This window comes from Notolabrus celidotus, chromosome 21 (assembly GCF_009762535.1).
Source record: "Notolabrus celidotus isolate fNotCel1 chromosome 21, fNotCel1.pri, whole genome shotgun sequence".
NCBI lineage: Eukaryota > Metazoa > Chordata > Actinopteri > Labriformes > Labridae > Notolabrus > Notolabrus celidotus.
In genome coordinates, this window is record NC_048292.1 from 21,238,818 (window position 1) to 21,254,533 (window position 15,716).

The 15,716-nt window shown below is 43.0% G+C and overlaps 1 protein-coding gene across 2 annotated transcripts in view; it reads right to left on the bottom strand.

The window, feature by feature from the left end:
• mpped1 (metallophosphoesterase domain containing 1) overlaps positions 1-15,716 on the bottom strand; it is a 91,025-nt gene that overhangs the window by 67,276 nt on the left and 8,033 nt on the right. For both annotated transcript variants that reach the window (XM_034673815.1, XM_034673814.1), the window contains exon 3: positions 13,120-13,301. In XM_034673815.1, coding sequence (XP_034529706.1) covers positions 13,120-13,301 — 182 coding nt within the window. The remainder of the gene's footprint in view (positions 1-13,119; positions 13,302-15,716) is intronic.

Here is a 15,716-nt window from a genome sequence, read left to right on the forward strand (position 1 = left end):
CTTTGTCTGAGTATATTTGTGTTAGCGCATACATACCCTCAGCTTATGTACGTCTTCTGTATGTTGAGAAAAAGTGAGATAGCAGACAGCCGAGTCTTTATCTGAGCGAGCTTAGAAATGCTTTAACTCAGAGAGACGCTTCAAACATAACGTTCTGATGTTCAAAGACAGACAAGCTAAAGACTGAGCTGGGATCAGCTGTAATTCCTTTACAGTGTGTGTGTGTGTGTGTGTGTGTGTGTGTGTGTGTGTGTGTGTGTGTGTGTGTGTGTCTGTCTGTGTGTCTGTCTGTCTGTCTGTCTGTCTGTCTGTCTGTCTGTCTGTCTGTCTGTCTGTCTGTCTGTCTGTCTGTGTGAGAAGAAAGTAATATGTCACATGAAAAGGAGAAAAGAGAGGTGAGTGAAGAACAAGGTAGAGATGGATGACTGAAGAAGAGAAGCTTCCGCCTTCTCACCTCAGCTTAAACTTAATACTCACTCGTTTCATTTAACTCGCCGCCCACACACACTCTCACAGACACACTCTCTCTCTCTCACACACACACACACACACACACACACACACACACACACACACACACACAATAGCACAACAGACACAAAACAAAGACAAGCAGCAATTATGAGACGGTGTACACAAACACCACCTACTGAGCGACGCATCCAAAACACACATTTTATCTGAGTACAGCAGCACCGCCTTACACTCCACGTCCTCACTTAACATAATGCATTGCATTACACACACACACACACACACACACACACACACACACACACACACACACACACACACACACACACACACACACACACAGTGACAAAGACAGATACAGAGCATCATCAAGCGGCCTCGTAGGTGGTCCCTCTCTCTCTTCTCTTCCTCCCTCCCACACTCCGTCTCTGTCTCTTTCATCCTGTCTGCTCCACTTCCACGTTCGGTGTGAAGACGTCGCCTCCAGGATGAAGAGCCGGAAGATTAAGCTGCAACTTTCACAGCGACCGACGTGGGCTCCTTTCCTTGTGAATGCTGATGAATTTAAGACTGGCCTCTCGCCATCTGTCCCGTGTCTGTTTTAAAAACCTGGATCCCTCTCTCTTTCTGTTTTTTTAAAAACGAGCGCTCCTCATGCGAGATTTAAGTGTTTTCATGTTTTCTTTGTTTCGCTTGGTTTTTATTCTCGACTCCAGCGTGAAGGTTGGAGTCGATGATGTGTCAGCTCTGATGATCATTAAGGTTTAGAGCTTTAGTGGGAGCTCTCGGAGCGACCTTGAGATACAGAAAAACTGTTTTATAATCATGACAACAATCTGACAAAAGTTTCTCTTCGGTCAACTGTTTGCTGATTATTCATCTTCACTTGGGTTAAATCTGTTGTTGCCACACGATGGAGTTTAAGAGGGTCTGAAAGCACATTATTCATTGTTTATATATATTTTCATTGTCCTATTATAAATGCATGTTTGTAGACACCTCTAAATTGGACCATGCCATTTAGAGTTCGGTTGAATTTCCTACGGGCCTCTTGCAGAGCCTTGCGTTCATCAGCTGAGCTAACGCTTAACTTTAGAGGCACATTTATAAATGAGCATTATGAGCTGCATTCCCATCCTGTAGCAATGTGGCAGCAAAATCTGGGATGAAGACTACATTTCCCATGAGCACCGTCACCCCCTGAGGTAAAATTGTGTGTGCATTAAAAAGAATAAACACAGAACTTATTTTTAATCCTACTATTCTTTGATCCTGTTTTAACAGGATGAAGTGGGATGTGGTAAAGTCTACGTTAAAATAGTAACTGAAACGTAATGACGACTAAAAGGTGAGCAGACATACCAGATGTTCTGAAGTCCTGAACTTGCAAGTGATGTTACACAAGATGACTGGTTGTATGTTCGTATCATGATGTCTCACATTGTGATTGTCTGTATGTCGTATATAAATATATAATTTTTCCTAAAATGGATTTTCGTGTCTTCAGATGAACAGGTGGTGTTGACTTTGATGAGGAATGGTGAGTTTTTTTCATTGTAAGATTGATTAGGGGTCCTGTTCAGGCTAATCCGGCAACACCACTTAGTTGGGCGTGTGCCCATGTTCCAACATTTTGGCATCTATAAGCTCTGCTTTAGCTAAAACCCTTTTCAATCAGCCTATTTTATTTTTCTTGTAATGATTTCTTCTGCTGCTGATCGAAATAAACGTACTCATTCATTCATTAAATTACTATAAGGTGCTTCCAAAAAATCTTGTGGGAGGATAGGGCTTAAATTGAAGGGAAATGTAGGAACACAAGACCTCATTTTGAATTGTGGGAACATAGGGATGACCCCTCTTAGACAAATTAAAAAACTACATCCGTAAACTCTCTGACGTAAAATCAATCACAAGTTAAAACATCACAGTAGGCAGCCTCGGTGTCACAAAGTGAGCTCCTGTGTCCCAATAAATGTCTGAATAACGTAAATATGAACACAGTCTAACTCTTTAATCAGAAATCGTACGTCTGTTTGCTAATCCAGCAGAGCTCCAAACAGAGACACTTCAGGGACAGGGACGAATATCAACTCAGCTCGACATGAACACCGACACTACAACTCAGTGAGGCTTTGCAAACACGTATCTCCACAGAGACACGGAAATACCATGGCATGACCAGGAAGTGACGCACGTTGGCTGCAGATACTAGCAAAAGCAGAAAGATGAACAAATATCTTAAGAATAGTTTGCAAAATGAAAACAAGGACGAGCAAAACCTGCAGAAAGAGAACTTGAAGGCCTAAAAAATGCTGCGATTGTGCCCAAAAGCCCAGAAATATGGTGCAGGGCATTTCATTGACAGTTCTTCAAGTGCATTAAGTTCCTTATGATACGGAAACATGTTGAATATATATTTCGCATCAACCTTTAATAAGATTTAAGATGTAACCCTGACAAAAGCAGCCGCCCTGTTGCTTCACCTCAGGGTATTTGTGTTTCTACGAGCAGCAGATCAAAGTTTCTCGGAGTATCAGCCGTCGGTGAGGCTGCAGACTGTGTACAGACGGAGACATGAAACACTCTGCCATCCTGATGCTTCATTTAGCCACCAGCACTGCAACAAGCTCACTGATTCACATCTGACTCCCCTCTGCTCTTGATCTGTCTCGCTGCTCTGCGTGCTCCGTGTGTGTGTGTGCTTTTGCTCTCCGCTTAAAGAGAGGGCGACTGCTTCATTCAGCAACAGTTAGAGCACATTAAGCTGCACACACTGACCCAGAAAACAAATCTGAGACGGAGAAGGAGGAATTATAAGAAAGGCTTACATCGTTTAATAAGTGATATCTGCAAAGGCGACAGAAAGGAGAAGAAGTTATTTGAAAGAGAAAGTGGAGAGACGTTTTTACGGCCATTTCACATCTCTTTGCATCTTTCTCTCTCTTGCACACACACACAGAGAAACACACGAGGAGCAGTCTTTCAAGTGTGCAAATAGAAGACACAGAAGCAGAGAGGGACAGATGGGAAACGGTTTGCCTAAATTTACAGTCACTTGAAATTCTGTCGAGTTTCCCGACGTTACAAAAACAAAAAGAAGAGTCAAACTTCCTCGTTATTCTCTCCTCCAGCAGCACTCACTGCTGGGTTAACACGAGGGGAAGGGGGGGAGAGAGGGAGAAAGAAAGGAGAGAAGAGGAGCGTGCCAGAAAAAGACAGCAGTCATGAAAGTTTAATGCCCTCGCTGTTACTAAGCTAAGGGCAGCAAACTCTGAGCAGAACGAGGGAGCTGGAGAGGTGAAGAGGAGGTCCAGAGGCGAGGAGGGGAGGTGGAAGGGTGGAAGGGTTGAAACGCCCGACACAGGATGAGGATGGAGGGGCAGACACACACACACACTCACCACACACTTACAGAGAAGAGGAGGTATGCAGGTGCAGAGCGGCAGACACACACTCCCTCTCCCGGGCAAAGAAAAAACACACACACGCATTTAAAGTGCCTACACGGCAATCGCATCATGGTCGTCACTTATCTATTATTCAGCAGCGGAGGGGAACAGAGTCGAGCCGACGCTAAATAAAGAGATGTAGCAGAGATGCTAAAGGCTGCAGACCTCGCAACCCAGAGTCAGAGAGAGGGAGAGAGAAAGAAAGAGGCCTCTGGGTTCATTTTTATTAGGTTAGAGACTTGAGACTAAATCTGGTTTAAACTTTCTCTCCTAACCGCACAAAAAGATGGTCTGCATTTATATTTTCTGAGCTCCTTTAAAGCTAAAAGAACTGACAAGTTACAGGACTTTCCTCATGAAAATCACAAACATATCACTCACTTCTGCAAAGAGTTATCGTGGCCTATATTATGTTTACAGTCATTTGGCGATTTCTAGTGACTTTTAAGACAGCCAAAAGCTACTTTCCTCCCTGAGGAGTTGGCAACGCAGGACAGAGCAGGACCGCCAGACAGCTGGAGTCATGTGACCGAGGTTTTCCCGCAGTAATTACTGAATCAAGGATTCTCCTCCTCCTCTCCTCATCCATGTTGTCTTTCTGGTCCTCTGAAAACCTCTGACCTGTTGACTCCAGGCATGGCTCTGCTCATCATGACAGTTTGTTGTTGTAGTTAAGTGAAATACGATGTTGTGATAACACAGTGTTTTATTCTGAAAATTAACCGGATATTTTCATTTTGTTTTGGTGCCTGACTTCCTGTCCCGCCCCATCTGCTCTGTTGAGATTGCTGCGTCGTGCTCCAGCATCCGGCAAAAATAGAAGTCTTGTGTATCTGATCCGGAGGGCTCTGACCTGCCTGATCAGAGACACAGCCGTAACTCAATGGAGCGGATCCAGTGGAAGTTAACACATTGACTAGAATAGAAACGTATCAGATCTGGTGCTGTGATGGATCAGAGACAGACTGGACACGGATCTGGTGGAATTTGGCTGTTGTAGATTTTTAAAACTAAGTTGCATGTTTTGTGTATTATCTGTCAAGAGAAACGTGTTGATTGCACAGCTTGGACAAATGGACATTTAAGAAACTTTGGCACCATTTTTGCTTCCATTAGATTAACTCAATCAGAGGAACAGGTAACAGCGACACTCACAGGTGGAGGATATTTCAGTAATGAAACTCTGCACCTTGAAGAAGAAGGGATGCTTTTTTTAAAACCTGGTTAAACTCAGTCATGTCATGCATTAAAGAGAGGAAATACCCTGATTGTTCCTTCAATATTTCAAACACTGTGGATCCAGGCAAAAGAAAGAAAAACACTGAAAATCTCTGGATGTTTGTTAATGAATCTGTCTTCCTGCAGAGACTCCGTGAGTCAGAGAGACAGAAGGAAGGATCGTGAGAACAAAGCCTTTAAGAATTAAAGCTGCTCCTCTCTTGACCTCAAATCGACTCAGCGGCACAATAAGATCCATATTTAAATACAACATTCACTGCAGAATATTCCCGCTCCTCTCCGCCAGCTCACGCTATCACACGGCATGAAGAAAGACGCCACTCACTTCTGCAGCGAGGCCCGCAAACACAAACAAACACGCAAACACTCAAAGACGCTCGGCTTACGAAATCCACGTGGACGGATGTTGGCTAGTGTGCCTGCTGACGTCTTTCCGTCTGTATGTGCGTGTGTGTATGTGTATGTTGAAAGCCTGATCAAAGAGGCCATTATTGGAGACAATTGCGGTGAAGTGCTGCCGAACACGAGCTCGAGGTCTGCCTCTCGCTCTCTTTTCTCTCCGTCCTCATTCTGAGTCTCTCTTTCCTCTCACCTGTCCCGTGTAATCAGCCTCCATCTCGACACTCCGGCGCTTCTACATCTCTTACAGGCGAGCTTTTAAACGATCACAGCTCTGCAGGCAGAACAATGTGCTCATCAGGAAACAGCCTCAAACGCACACGTAGGCACAGGAAGTACAAGTACAAAAGGTACAACGAGGAGTTTATCAGTGAATAAAGAGAGGATAACAAGCACCTATTCCAAACAAGAGACTCCAAAACAGCTGATTAAGGTTTATCGCTCCTTTAAGGACCAGATTGTTTGCACGTCTTGGCCCAACCACCTGCTGACCCCTCAGGTAAGTTTCGGGATGCTGCAGAGAGTACAAACATTCTTGTGCATTGTTGTGTTGTATTCTTGCTGATGGATTTGAAAAGTCTGCACTGCGTCAGAACACAAACACAGCGACAGGGAGCACAGAAGTAAACCGGAGCCGTGTTAGTTTACGTAACTTCCAGCCCCCGTGGGCAACAAGCAAAATCAAGCAAAAGTACTCGACTGTGAAAATATTGGACCCAAAATATGTCAAAACACAAAACATAACTCTGCAAGAATGAAACAAACTTGTTGCAGAGAAATTCTCCAAGACTATACGTCCACGCTGCAGACCGAAATCTACGTAAATTGAGATTCACATTTGTGAAGTTGAAATTATTTGCATGACTTGATTTGATTAAAATTATTTTTACTGAATTGTATTCTAGTTGTCAGATTGGTACAGTACTACTTTGGGCAGTGCATTTCTCTTAGCTTTTAAGTTTACTAAAGGCTACGAGTAGAGTGATATCGTTTCCCACTGTGTAGTGAATGCATCACGATTAATCCGTGTTCAGTTGTTGAAGTTGCACAGTAGAAGCTGTCCTGGCTCTCTCTTTACACCCTGAAGGCAAATGTAGTTTAGTGCATTAAGTTTATAGTTAATGCAGACATTTAGAGACACAGTGTTGCTACAAAAAGACGCCCAAAATTACTGCGCTAAACTTGTAACGCTGATTCATACAGGGAGCGTGTTCCATCAGCATCAGAGGTTTGAAGTAAAGCAGCTGGGTCCAGTATAGAGAACTCCTGTCACCGCTGAATATGCAGCATAATCATAAAGTTTCGTATTTGCAGTTTTAGTTTAATATTGATAATTGTGCTACACTTTGTTGTCATATTACCTTCTCACGCAGTTATCATCTTAAAGTCCTATCGTGGCCATCATGGATCACGGATATGTGGCTAATTGTAGCTGCTTGTAACAATAACATCCATAATTGAGTTGAGTATTTCTGATCTATATGATCTGATAAAACATTAGCATGGTGTTTTATTTTGAAATTGGGTGGATGTTACATGCCTTTCTCATGCCTGACTTCCTGTCCAGGTCAATCTTTACCGTTTAGCTGGATGTGTGCTTGACGTGGGCTACGTTGAAAATAGACTCCATGCACATCTCTTTTTCTTTACGAAAGTTTGAACGACACAAGTAACATGAGATCAAATATTGTCAGCTTCAAGCCACCGTCATACGTGGTCCTAAATCAGATACAGGTTGCGGAGTGTATAACAAAAACTGGACAGAACAAGAGAGCTCCCCCTGGTGGCTGGCTGCAGTTTAGCACATAATGCTCATCCTCTCTATGTTAACAGATGGGACACAAGTCAAATTTTAAATTAAACCACATTAAATAAGTAATTATATTTAGTTCGCATCATGCCAAGCTATGCACAAGTGGTACTTTTTCATTGAGGTTTAGTTTTTAATATTTTTTTTATTTTGAAAAGATGATTGATTGACAGCTCTGTTGACCAATCAGGCTCCTGCAGCGCAGTGTGCAACAAATTCAGCAAATCCAGATCCAGAAATACAAACAGAAGTCTGCATCCTCACGTTTGAGAGGTGTGGAGGGAAAAACATGGAGAGCAGTGCACACACACACGCTCACACACTCCTCATACAGTGACTGACAGCTGGATTTGCACCGATCACCAGGGTAGAAGTTTGGCATCACTCTCCTGTAAGCTACGAGTTCACCCTGGTAAGGAAGCATCCCCCCTCTCCTTCTCCTCATTTACAACTTCCCTGCAAAAATCCATCTCCTGCCTCCTCACTCGTCCCCTCTCTTCCTCTCCTCCCCCTCTCTCCTGCAGCGCTCGCCATCCCTGACAAAGTCTTGAGTGGCTGCCAGCGGCCCCCAAGAGCCGACTGACTTCCTGCTAAAAATAAGAGCTGAGAGAACAATCTGAGGGAGCTGCCATCGAGGTTTGGGGGGGAGGATCGGCACTGAAAGAAGGGAGGGGGTGATGGAGGAGAGAGAGAAATCACCATATTCACACAGCAGCCATTTCCTCTGAAATATGCTCAGGAGGAAATGTCTATATCCTGTCATAACGATGTAACTCCATACTCCAGGTTGTTGACAGTGGGAACCAGCGGTGTTAAGAAATGAAGCCAATGCAGGAGAACAAACTGCAGTTCCTTGAGTGTCCACTTGAGGCTGTCTCCAAAAGCTTAGGACGCCATATTAGGTCCTATATTCAAATTTAATTTACAGCTGAATTCAATATGTTCACATTTATCACTCATCTGATTTGATCATATCAAGAGTATGCATACGTTTGCATTATTAGGACTTGAATGACAGGTGGTTGTGAATGTTTTGGCTTTACTTTTGGGGGAGCTGCCATGTCATCTATCTTGATTAGAGCAGTCAAATGTAACTTCCTGCTTGTTTACCATATTCAATAAAAAAAAAAAAAAAAAAAATCAACTCCCTGCTAGCAAAAGTGACCACGCCCCCATTTGGGTGAAAGCTAGGACTGGCGGTATATAAAATAACATGAGTAGTTAGTTTTTAAAAAGATAAAATAATTAAGAGCACTATATTTGTCCTCAAAGGATAAAAGATGGTAATAGAATTATTCACTTACGTAGACTATTCACAGTGATTTCCTCATGTCTCATTTATACGAATTGTACTTTGGTTCGCCAAATGTCGGCATCTTTAACTTTGCGTTTCTTTTTATCGCTGCTGACTGTCTTGGCCAGGTCTCCCTTGAAAAAGAGATTGGGACCAGTTATGAGAAATAAGAAGGATTCTTATCTTGCCTGTTGCGGTGGATTTAACATGAAACTGTCCTCATTCAGCTCTCCTTCTCTGAGCTCTGCGGTTCACACAGCTTTAAAAATAAACAAATGTCATAACTTTGAACCCTGCTGCTATCATCACCACCGCTCATGGTTTAAGTTTCTTTGTAGAGATCGCTAACCTAAAGTTTCTCTCACCTGCTCCGCTCCTTGATCATATTGCTGGACCAATGTGTAAATGTCCATAGCCTGCTGATTTAGCATGCTAACAGAAGCTAGCCACATTGTTTTGATGCCAACGGAAGTTAACGATTTTACCTCACCTTACGGTCTATGGTGTCAACAAGCAGAAGCTAAATGTGTCTGAGCTCTTTTACCTGGATTGATTTGACATGACGTGTGATCAGTTTGTCTCTGGTGTTGCTCATGTTAGTGAAATTTAACAACCATCATCAAGGGGTTTTGACCAATCAGAATCAAGCATCTCTTATCTTATTCTAGGCTATTTAATTGCCAAAGAGCCTTTATACATCCAGTTATTTTAAGTGGACTGCTTCTACCAAAAAAGGGCGGGGCCACAAGTTTAGGGCAAAGTACCAGGATGGATCGCTCTCATCTATTGTGCTGTGTGAAACAACTCAACAGTAACCCTAGCTTTCAGTGACTTCCTTGTTAATCTTTGTCGACAAGTTCCGGATGAAAAGCTAGAATCTGTGAGCAGGACCAGATTTTAGTATCAGACCGTTCTGGATTCTGTTTGCAGTACGTAGTAGCATTCACAGATCTTCTAGCAGTAACACAGGTGTATCAAGTGCATGAATGTGCAGCTAACAAACCAATAATCAGGTTTTAGATGAGTCCAAACCCGGTATGAGTTCTTGCACACCTTGCTGACCTCTAGCTATTCTGTCACTCCCATCAGCTGTATCATCATGTGAGGGTTCAGAGACCTAGCTCAACTTCTAACAGCGTTTGAGCTTCACACCTGGAGTTTAACGTCAGACAAAGATGGTGAATAAGTTTGAAAGACAGAAACTAAAACATGAGGCCTAAGAACAGGTAGAGGACGATGAAGATAATAAAGTTCTACTACCTGAACGAAGCTTAGTTTGAACCAATTCCTGGGAAATGAATATCTGATCTCTCTGCAAATCTGCTCTGCACACACGAAACAGCAGGAGTTACATTCATCTACAGAATCAGCTGGTGTGTGAGTGTGTGTGAGTGTGTGTGTGTGTGTGTGTGTGTGTGTGTGTGTGTGTGTGTGTGTGTGTGTGTGACAGAGATGAGGAGCAGGAGGCAATGAACGAGGGAGAAAGAATAGGAATATACGAGATTATAAATATGTATACGGGGGGAGAAGAGGACGAGAAGAGGGGGAAGAGGGATGGAGGGACTTCAGAGGCAGCAGCAGGCGCGTTTGGCTCGGTTTATCTTTTCTTCCCCGTCTCTCCCGTTGCCTCTCTCGCCGCTGGAGTGCGGACGAGCGGATTTGCAGCTTGCGCTCCCTGCAGCTTGCATGTGTGTGTGCGTATGTGAGGAAGGACAACAAGTTCTCCCCCTTATCTCCCCCCCTTAAAGAAAGACACAAACTCACACTCACAAAGGCCCGTGCACACGCTAACAGCCTCCTGCTGGTGTTGGTGACGCAGAGGATGAGGATGATGGAGATGATAGCAGGGACCGTTGTAGATTCACAGATTCAACAGTTTTTCCGTCGCACACGACTTCCTGCGAGGTCACTCCCTCCTGGTTTCCAGCTGATATCAGTTAGCTGAGATAAGACTTACACTTGCTCCCGACTCAGAGCAGAGATAAGACGCTCACAGAGGAGGATGGTGAGGCAGAAAGTCAAAGAAGACGAGACGGAGCTCTGCGAAGCTCCAACACGTCTTCTAACAAAAGGAAATGAACTGCAGTTATCACAAAATAACCTGCGCTACACCAGATTAAAGGTCTGATTCTCTTATCACGCTGCAAATTTGTACCCAATTATTTTAAACAATACTTATTTATATTAAAACAAAGCTGCTGAGGAGTGAAGAGGTTGACAACTGCATGCTCTAGAGAAAGCAAGAAACAATGCACAATGCAACAGAAGATTTCATGTTTTAGCTCAAATTTTCACAAACAACTTCTTGGAAATGAGGCTTCAGAAAAATGTTAATTTATACTAAACTCACAGACCACGCTGGACACGCTTTATGCAACCTTCAAAGGAGCTACTTAGCTAATGATGGCATCACTCCTGCTCCTGAATGCCAGCTCAGAGAGGGACAGAGCATGACAAACAAATCAGTGCTCTATCTGCTCTCGTAATCATGAAACTTTGTATTTTGTATTAAAATAAACTAGACCTAGGTTCCATATAGAGATAAGATAATTCTCTACATGCAAGATCAAAAATGCAAGCGGTTCATCAGCTGTGCAGGAAAGAGACAGAAGTTTCAGAGTGTGTGATGCATGCTCCCCCCTCTGTAATATCATAACAGTCTTCATTTTCACTGCTATGCCGATGATGTCCAAATTTACTTCTCCACAACCCTCACACTGATCGTCTGCCTTACTGAAATCAGAACCTGGACGCAAAACAACTTCCTTCAGCTTAACTGCAACAAATCAGCCCATAGTCGTAACCTCTGCATAATATACATATATTAGCATTTAGCATGTTAGCATGAAGGAGATTACTCTTGTGTTGTCTTTTGACTGTGCTGTATGATTCACTGAATCAACACATGGCAGGAGACAAGCTCTAGAGACAAAGAGGATTCACAACGCCTGAAATGCTCGACTCAAAGAAGACAGATTTTTAAAGCAATGTCAGTGATGGACCGGTGTTCCAGTTTAAAGAGCGACCCTGTTTACTGGAGACTGTCAGCCGGATGCATCCCTCACAAACGTCTTTAGATGATCATTAAATATCTGATGAGGATATTTGGACATTTCAATAAAAACTAAACTAGGATGCATTCCAGAGGACTCCTTCTGTGTTTCAACCACTGTTGTAAACTCCACAAACACTGACACGTTCAAATGAAGGTCTCCAGTTTACAGGGTCACTCTTCAGATGGTAACAGTGGGAGCTGACAGAGACACATTCAAACTATCAGGCTCAGAGAAGACCAATGTTCAGGTGATATTAAACCAAGTGAATCACAGGTGTGTGTGATGTTAATTTGGACGGAGGGTGAATCAAAACACTAAGGTGATCTACCAATCAGAAAGGTTTAGCTCTGCAGGCACCACCCCCAAAGTTCCTGGAACTTTGGAAAGTACTGCCTCACAAGCAGGAACTTTTCAGGGGGAGATTAACTACCCAGGAAATAAAGTTAGACACTGGTTCCTGCAGATAGTTCCTCAAAAGGTTCCTAGTCCCTGCAGTAGAAAAGCACCTTTATATTATGAGCCGTATATGCCTTACTTGTTTCTGTGCAGTCAGGGTTAAACTCCACAGACATGGACTGTGACTCCTCTGCGGTCTTTAACTCAAAACAGACTCTGCAGGGTTAACACAAACCTCACATAGATCCTCTATACATTACAGTGGTCTGTTTTCCAGAGACCAGCATCCGTTTCTAGTTTTCCTTTTTTTTCCTTCGCAGCCGTTTTGTTTCACTCCTCGTCTGATCGCTCCGACAGAAGGCTGAGAAAGCAGACTGAATGTTCGTCGCGATGGAAAGAGAGTTACTTTTCAAACTTGTCATTGTGTAGAAGTGCAGTTATGAGCAGAAAGCAATTTTCAAACGCTCTCTTTTGTGGTGTGTTCAAGGAGCTCCTCAAGGATTTGAGAATCAGTGGCCACAGAGCGCTGCATTCATGAGCCCTGTTTGTCAGATAAATTGAACACAGAAGACAAACAAAAAGCAGACAGAGGAATCTTTCTGCGTGTAACGTTTAGAAAAAACTTCTGTTGAGAGGCTGAGACAAATCTCTGACGTTCTCGTGGCGTCCCTGAACTCAACAACAACTTAGAAAGACTCAGAACTATAAAGTAATTGAGGAAATCTATTTCAAAATGTGTAAAATGCTGCAGAAAGGATTTGCAGACGAGGACGCAGATGTTTAATTTGTGTTTTTGTTTCGTATCAGAGAGAAAAGAGAGTTTGTTGCAGCCCTGAGACTTTGCAAACTTCAAAGAATCTTTAAAGTTTTCACCCTCAGTGAGTAAATATAGCCGAGCAGTGACCCCGGCCTTATTAATACATCATCACAAGGGGACCCAGTTACAGAAACATGCCCAGACTCGCTCTGGATCCAGAAACAAAGCTTTAAGATGCTGACCTAGCCAGTCGTTGAACTTCTTAACCTCGGAGGGCAGCCCCAGCTCGGTGAAGTCTCCTGCATGGATGAACACGTCGCCGTACGGCATCTGGATGGCGTCCGTGCGGGAGTGAGTGTCCGAGATGCAAACAAAGCGGGTGTAGCCCGGCGGTTTGGGCGTGTCGTGGGGCATCGGGTCCACCCTGAAACACAGTATGGGGAACAGGAGGGGAAGAAAGTTAAGAGAGGAAGTGAAAAGGGGTCACTGCGGCTGTTCTGGAAGAAGAGAGGAGAGCGACGCAGCGCTGTATGCAGAGTCTCTGTGGTAAGACGCTGACAATGAAAGAAGTTTGAATTAGTATCCAGCAGAAAATCATCCCCACAGACTGAGGCAGAGGAGGAAACAGAGGAGACGCAGCAAGAAGCGAGAGGCCACAATAAAGGAGCAGAGACACAAAGAGAAATGTGCAGAGATAGAGGAAGAATAAAGCGCAGATATAGAAAAAGAGCAGCGTCCTGTGGGACTTCCAACGAGCGTGCGGATCCGCCGGGTCTCCAGGGGGAAGAGGGGAGCTGGTGAATAACCATGGCCCACTTTAGTGAGCTCTCCTCCAGGTATGATAACACCCAGCCCTGCCTCCTCCTCCTCTTCCTCTGCACCCACAACAAGGGAGAGAAAGAAGTAGGAAGGAAGATGCATGTAGGACAGACAGTAAGAAGTGAGTCACAAAGTAATGAAGTACACAGAAAGTTCAAGACAGAGTTTTATTTCCTTTATGAGAGGATAATAATGTCAGTAAAGGGAGGCTTGATGCAGCCTGTGGAGAACAAAGCCTCAATAAAACTGCTTTTAACAGTTTACTTTATTATTTCAACTCAACTTTACTAAAGTTTAAAGTTAAACTGAAGCTTAGGGACGAGATTTTCTTAAAGAAAATGTCTTACATTTTGAGCATGAACCAATTTTTTCTCCTTTTGCAGGAAAACAACTTAAAGAAAACGTATGGTTTTCAAATTGCTCGAGCAGTAAGCTGCAGTGAAACATACGGAGGCTTACCGATCTGCAACGATCAAACAAACTTCACTAAAGGAAATCAGCAGCAAATTGAGAAACTGTGCAAAAGTCTAAAAAAAAAACCTAATAACTGAAACACACTGACAAGACCAGACTTTTTTCCCCATTAGTTCCCTTTCTTTCATTTGCAATGATGAACTTGTTCTACTCAGTGCCTGGTGCACCTCTGTCATCATGTCTCGATTTGCAGCACTTTTCCTTTGCAGTTGTTTTCTCTAAATGTGCATTTCTGGATTTACAGTATTTGTCTGTTTAAGGTGGGTTTGCAGTTAATGTAGTTAATTCATCTTTTTGCAGCATGTTCTTTAATTAGCAGCATGTTACTGCTGTTGCAATTGTTGCAGACTTTTGCATGTGTTTATAAATTTGCAGTTTTTGGATGAAAATATTTCAAAGTTTGCAGCATGTTTCTCCTTGTGAAGATTGTGTGGGCTGTTGCAGATAATTAAGCGTAGGCCCCTGTAGTGACAGGCTGTAATGGCTGCAGCATGACTTTGGAGGAAAACGAGCCTGGTCACAGTAAGTCCACAAAACTTTCCTTTATTTTCCACCAACAGACTCAGATTCTTGTTTAAAGTGTCTGACAACAGCACAGAAATGTTTTGTATTTAAAGATCTCCTGCCAGCTACAATCTATTGCCAACGAGTAATTCTGACCTCAGAACACAGGAGTTGTTGATCTGTATTTCTAAGTCTATAACTGGATGAAAGTCCTAACCATTTAAAACACACTATCCCATGAACAAAACATCCTGCTGCTGATGTACTGGCAGACCACAAACTCCTGTACTCTGCAAAGTTAAATTACCGTGAACTGATATTATTTCACAGCCTGTTTTACGTCTTAAAAAAAGGCCCCAGACTTTAAAATGTTGAGATATTCCACTATTATTTCCTCAACTTTCTTTCCTGCTTTAAACCCAACTTGAGATAACGGGGAAATACAATGACAAAAAAAGCCAAGAGGACTCTGATTTTAGTCTTCAAATTACTGAACTGCCCAGTATGTTAATCTTTATTTAAGTAAGTCTTCAAATTAAAGTTGAAAAAATAACAGATACTTTAATGTGAATCATTGGTGACCATAAGATAGTTGCTAAAGAGTCGGGCAAGTTCATTTTCTCAATAGTAAATCAGTGCTCACCTTAGCTGGCAGTGTGTTTGGTTTTCCCAGACAGGAAATTAAATCACATGAACCAGAAGAACACTGATCTTTGAGTTGCGCCCTCTGATGGTTGGACCCTGAAACTTTGGCCAGATATAGTTGTAAAAAACAAATTGCAATGTTTTGCAGAATAAGTACTTCTTTTCGTCTAACAGCTGCACATGCAAAATTTCAGATTACATTTTTCATCCTCAACCTGCTCAGCAAAATCCACTGAACTGCAAAGTCCTGATGAGACTGAACTAAACCGAGTTTTTCTGCATTTGTTGAAACAGGATAACCAGACTAGCACACCTTCAGAGCTCTGGTGGAGTCCATGTCCCATAAGATCAGGACTGTTTGATCCTGAACTGTTGAGTCAAGTGCCCACAAAATAGC